At 39.5% G+C, this 6356-nt stretch overlaps 1 protein-coding gene across 1 annotated transcript; it reads left to right on the forward strand.

Annotated features, from left to right (window-relative positions):
- The first annotated feature begins 3214 nt into the window (after positions 1–3214).
- Positions 3215–5474, forward strand: Gbs-76A (Glycogen binding subunit 76A). The gene has a single exon (XM_025306832.1). The coding sequence runs from the start codon at positions 3455–3457 to the stop codon at positions 5402–5404; it is 1950 nt and encodes a 649-aa protein (XP_025162617.1). The 5' UTR covers positions 3215–3454; the 3' UTR covers positions 5405–5474.
- Positions 5475–6356: the final 882 nt, after the last annotated feature.

Consider the following 6356-nt stretch of genomic DNA (forward strand, 5'->3'; position numbering starts at 1 on the left):
ATGCAATCCCGCCTTCGAGGTTATTTGCAGTGGCTTGCTGCTGTGCCCCCATGATCTTTTACGCGTTATCGTAGACGACCCATTTTTTGTCTCCTGTCACCATTCGTTTAAAAAATGGGTCGTTTTCTTGGCGTTTCCGTAGCGAATCGCAGATGGATATGCAGATGGATGTGGTCAAATTAGCCTCGGTTAATTGATGCGGCACCCAAACATTAAGCCGAGAAACGTACCCCAGCTGGCGCAAATACTTTTCTACGCTTGTGTGGGATATATTCAATGTCGTAGCAATCTCTCGTACCGATTGGGATGAATTTACTTCGATTACTTCAATGCCTTAATATCACTTGATAGCGTTAATATCACTTGAATTAATCTCGGTCGGGCGACCAGAGCGGGGCGCATCATTCGTCGAAATCTCCAGAACGGAAATTGACATATCACTTTTGGCATATGCGTTCTGTTAAAACATCAGCTCCATACATACGGCATATCTTTTTATGAGCATCCGCAGCTCGTTTGCCTTTTTTAAAATAATAAAGCAAAATGTAACGATAATGCACGTTATTAATTTCCATAATCACACCTACGCAGCACATACAATACTGATGTTAGCCAAACCAAACACAGCATAACATAAACAGTGAAACATAACCTTTCAAATGTGTATTCGATTTGCACGATAGCGCTGAGAAAAGAAAAACGATTCCGCATGAAACTTGAACACTGCATGAACACTGAAACAAAAACCGGGCAAATTTATTATTTGCCAACCCAATAGTTCCTGCATATATATACACAGTGTCCCATTTTAAAACACGCACATCGATCATTTTTCAATGAAGCATTTTCAGCAAAAATGTTTCGCACAAAAGTTATATGATTTCAAGGGTGACATAAAACAACCATACTATTTTGTTTACAAATGGCACCACTTCCAAGATATTTACTGATAGTTACTTTTCTTAAATGGAAACCCCAATTTTCTAATACACCGTCTTTTTCTACCAATTAATTTAAACAACTTTTGTCTGAAACATTTTTTTATTTGCCTAATATTTTTTGAGATACTTAAGAAAAACTTGATAAGTTCTTCAATATTTAACTCATGATATCTCGCTATTTGTCGGATGAAAAAGTGGTACTAGACTTTTTTGCTCTATCTAATCGCAAGGATATATTGTTATAATAGTGCCTTGACTTTTGTTAACTTACTGACTTTTGGAAATTTCAAAATCATCAAATTAATAAAAGTCTGAATGCTATTGTAACAATATATTTTTGTGACCAAGTAGAACAAAAAGTCTAGTACCACTTTTTCTTCCGGCAAATAGTTAGCCAGATATCGTGAAATAATATTGAAAAAGTTATCAAGTTTTCCTTAAATATCTGAAAAGATATTAGGCAAATAAAAAAATGTTTTAGACAAAAGTTGTTTAAATTAATTAGTAAAAAAAGACGGTGTGATAAAAAATTGGGGTTTCCGTTTATGAAAAGTAATTATTAGTGAATGTCTCGAAAGTGGTGCCATTTGTAAACAAAATAGTATAGCTGTTTTATAGCCCTGTTGAAATCATACAACTTTTGTTCAAAACATTTTTGGTGAAAATGCTTCGTTGAAGAATTATCGAGGTGTTTTTTAAAATAGGGCACACTGCATATTCACACTGAAAAAATGCTGTTAAATGAAGAAAAGAATGAATTGTTTTATTCAATTTTATATCTACATCATGAGCTATAAACACAAGCAATTATTTTAATTGCTATTTTAATTGCAAATTATTTATAACAACATTTTTTTAACATATTACATATGTTTGTATAATTACACATATACAGGGTGAGTCTTTTTAATCTTAACAGGCAAATATTTCAAAAATGTATAATTTTTGAAATAAAAAAATTTTTCAAATAAAAGTTATATAGCTTAAAGGGGGGTAATGGTGTCCTTAGTTTGACTTTGAAACGTGTATTTAAGGTTAGATGAAGGTCAATTTAATTTTTTTAAATGGAAACCCATATTTTTTATTACATTTTCAGATAGAGCGGATTTAAGTAAATATTTTTGGTATCTTGATAATTTTTAATAAATTCAATAGATATTTGGATTCAAAGGATTTTCGAGATATTTGGATTCAAAGAATAAAAATTGTCTCGTCGCCATAGCGGGATTGAAGTGCGGATGTAGTAGGAATGTCCCCACTACATCCCTTACATAGCGGTGACTATATATGTCTCAAATTAGGCAATTTTGCGTAGAAAAAGAAGATTATTAAAAAGCGACAGACAATTGAGAAACGGACTATCTTAAATATATGTATATTGAAGTGAATGATGGTACCTTCGAACAAATGTTATAAATTTATATATATCGTGAGAGACAAGGGGACTTACAAAAATCAAGCATCCCAAAAGGGATCAAATTACGTCTACATCATTGATTCTAGATAGTACTAAGAGCGGTTTATGCAATTAAGAGTCGGCTGTACAATTTTTATACTTTGATTCTAAATATTTTGAAAATTATTGAATTTATGAAAAATTATCAAGATACTAAAAATATTTGTTTATATTCGCTCTATCCGAAAATGTAATAGAAAATATGGGTTTTCAATTGAAAAATTAAATTCACCTTTATCTAACTTTAAATATGCAAGTTTCGAGGTCAAATCAAAGGCACCATTGTATATCCCTCTTTAAACCATACAATTTTTATTTGAAACATTTTTTGTAAATTTGCACATTTTCGAAGTATTTGCCTGTTAAGATTAAATCTCACCTGTATAATTACGTATGTGTATACATGGCCATATAGAAATAAAATTCATAATCATAATCATTTATAATTATTTTTTGTTAAGGAATGACAATCAAGCTTCTAGTTAATAAAAACTTTATTGAAAAGATAGAGTACTCAACGTAACTATTCTCTTTGTTTTCAGAGTAGTAGCTCGGGTCGCGGGCCGGCAAGCCAAGGCAGTAGCTTGACCTCGCTCCCGCCTTCACCGTCGGAGGACAGGCACGCCGTTGCTGAAACATCCAACACTGCTGCTCTCAAAATGAGCAGCACAGACTCGGCTGGCAATGGTCGCGGTAGCAATGGTGGGCCTTCCTGCGGCCTCGTCAGTTCACTTTTTCCTAGTAGCTGCCGTGGTCGCGCAGAGGCATTCGCCAGACGTCTTCATCGTCGGCTGACATCATTGGGTAGTGAGAACGGTTCACCTGAGCGGAACGTAGATATCGACAAGCAGCCATGCGAGACTTCATGGCTACATCCGTCGTCGTCCGGCAACCGTACCGTGATGAGCACTAGTAACGGAACTCCCAATCATGTCCTCCAGCGTCAGCCACGTCACAGTCCAGAATCGGATCTCTTCTACGATTTTGATGTCGAGGTGGAAAATGGACGGGCTCACCAGCCGAGGAAGCAACAGCTGCTGAACTGGCTCACTTATTAATGAACCCGGAAATCCTTAAGGCTAACCATCACGACGCTTGTCATTGTTCAACGAGCAGAACCAAAGTCATGTTCGCTCCGGGCTCCCATCAGGATGCCGAGACCGGCTGCGTGTATGTGTCGCCAATCAACGGCACACCGCCTGATAGCGACTCCTCCGACATGTTCTTTGATATGGAGTCCTCTGATATGGAGAAGCTGAAGAGTGAAGTTTATTTCGACCCTATCACTACCACTTCAGACAGCGAAGTTATATCGAATCTCTCTAATTGTTCCGTTCCTACGAAGGCCAAAGTCATGATGAGTTGCAGACGGTCGGACAAGAATACAGAACGGGTCTGTGAAGATACATCCGAGTCCGAAAGCTGCTCCTCTCGAAGGAATCCTATGTCCTGCGAAAACGGCCGTCCGCGGGAGGAGTTGGTTTGCAGCTCGGAGGACTCACTAAATGGCCGGAGTTCGCAAGAAACGACATCGCCTAGTCACGAGTCCCTGTGGAGTACATTCGACGACAGCACGGTGTCATTGCAGGATGAGAGCTTGTCAGTCCGAACCAGTCAGTCTGAACAAGTGATTCCGCACGTTTGTCTGCCTAAGTCGCATTCCGATTCGGAGTTACCAAACAATGGCTCCAACGTAGTGATGTCCAACAAGCTTGATAGGTGGCATGAGGAAGACGAGAACATGTCTATGGACGAGGTTGATTTTATTTGTGTCGCATCAGTAGAACTGCTCAAAAACGTCAAAAACTTCGTAGCTAAGGATGATGTCCATAACGATACTGAAAATTCTCTCGATATGAAAGAAGAAGCAGAATTTATGAATTCAAAGATGGCGCCATCCGAATGTTCATTGCAGTTGAAGGGAGACGACATAATCTCCAGCGACATCGATACAGATCCCTCTACTTACTCTAATACTATCAATATTCCAGTTGTATTAACCCCAACAGACAATCAGATAGTCGAGAATTCGAATCTGAAAAATGAGGTAGAGTTACGAATTGACGACATTGTGCAATCAAACAGTAGTGAAGACAACGAGGACGACGCTAAAATGCGCCTGTTATTAACCAAGTTCAGTAGTCCTAGTACGAAGGAAAAGGAAGAGGAATCTTCCTCGTTTGAACAGGAGAGTCAAAATGAGGTAATAGAAGAAGAGGAGGAAAGGCCGCAGCGTATACGCAGATGTTCCTCTCTGAAAACCGGTAAAACACCGCCCGGCACACCAGGCAGGAAGAAAATCGTTCGATTCGCGGATGTGCTTGGCCTTGATCTGGCTGCCGTGAGGACTTTCTTAGACGAGATACCGAGGATACCAAATTCTGCATACAGCGACTTAGTTTTCCAAAAAGACGATTTCTTCCAGAAGGACAGTAGTCCGATGAGCAACGATATATCATCTGGCAGTAACGGTTGGACTGACTGTTACTTGAATGATAATAGACGCGGTTCTATGTCAACGTTTTCCAAGACGGTAGAACGGATGCTGGTGCCATTGTTTCAGCAGCCGGGAGGCATAGCGAATTTTTTGGATCTGGTGCGAGAGCGGCGAGTCTGCTTAGAAAATGTGCTGGTTCAAAATCCAGTGACTCTGGCGATTCAGGGTACGGTACGCGTCATCAATCTCGATTTCCATAAATCCGTGCACATACGTTACACCCTAAACTCTTGGCGGAATTTCAGCGACCTGCAAGCCATCTATGTGCCAAATTCGTGCGACGGTTTTAGCGACAAGTTCTCTTTTGTTCTGTATTGCCACACTTTATCGATTGGCCAGCGGCTAGAGTTCGCCGTGCGATTCCAATGTAAGGGCGCACAATACTGGGACAACAACGGCGGGGCCAATTATTGCTTCCAGTGCCTGCCGGGTTCGTCGCCAACCAGCTATATACCGATCACCGCTAGTGAGAGCAGCCGACACACCGATTGGTCGCCAATGTTCTACTGATGGTTGTTAGGGTTACGCGTTCGCCCGATTCGATGACATGACTTGATGCACAATAATATGGCATCTGAAACACGAAGAGACTGAACATGGTAGTCAGAGGAGTTGATGACTCGGATTCGCATTCAAGATTCGATGGTTTTTAAACGTTCCTAAGCGAAAGGAAAAGAAAGAAAGAAAGAGGGAGGAGAAGGAAGAAATGCTTTGCAACAACGCTGTGGTGAAAATTGTAACCGGATGCGCTCGTGTTTAAAATGTATTATTCTATCCTTACAATTCGGGGAACTTTCAGGGAATTCGTGTGACGATCACATTCATACACACATCGTATGAGGGGAATGCAAAAAGCACTTCGATACAATGTACAATTGGAACGTGTGGATAAAAGATATTTATGAGGAATACTTATAAATCGGTCTGTTAAGTGCAGAAATTCTTGTGGACGGACAGAGTAAAAAGATTTTACGCAATTTCACGAGCGCATTGTAGTTAAACATCTCGGACAGTCTTGATGATCTCTTGATAGTTTTCAGTGTAATGTTAAGTGTAGCAAAAGAAATCTATCAATTTCTATAATTACTAATCGGTTTATGAACATAGTTTGAGAAATGTTCTCCTGCGTGAGAAGAAAATGCGCTTAGACCTTTTGCGATCTCGTCGAGCGCAGCAGTAAAATTCTGTATAAAAAGGAGAAGAAAGAAAGAGAGAGAGAGAGAGAGAGAGAGAGAGAGGGAGAGAGAGAGAGAGAGAAAGAGAGATTAGGATAGCGAATTTTTAACGGTTAGAACTATGAAGACTGTAGTGGCCGAGGCAATGTTGTGAGATAACATGGTCGACAAACATTTTACTTTAAATCATGGCGGGAAGATAATAATTGTAAATATTTTAAATTTGTAGTAAATTTGTTGCTGTTAATAAATTACTAGCACGAGTCTTTGCGACGCGAGTACGCGAT

This window comes from Harpegnathos saltator, unplaced genomic scaffold, assembly GCF_003227715.2.
Source record: "Harpegnathos saltator strain DR-91 unplaced genomic scaffold, Hsal_v8.6 scaffold802, whole genome shotgun sequence".
Classification (NCBI taxonomy): domain Eukaryota; kingdom Metazoa; phylum Arthropoda; class Insecta; order Hymenoptera; family Formicidae; genus Harpegnathos; species Harpegnathos saltator.

What these genes read in the sequence shown, in the direction of transcription:
- Gbs-76A (XM_025306832.1), top strand. Translation starts at nt 3,455, where the DNA reads ATGAACCCGGAAATCCTTAAGGCTAACCATCACGACGCTTGTCATTGT.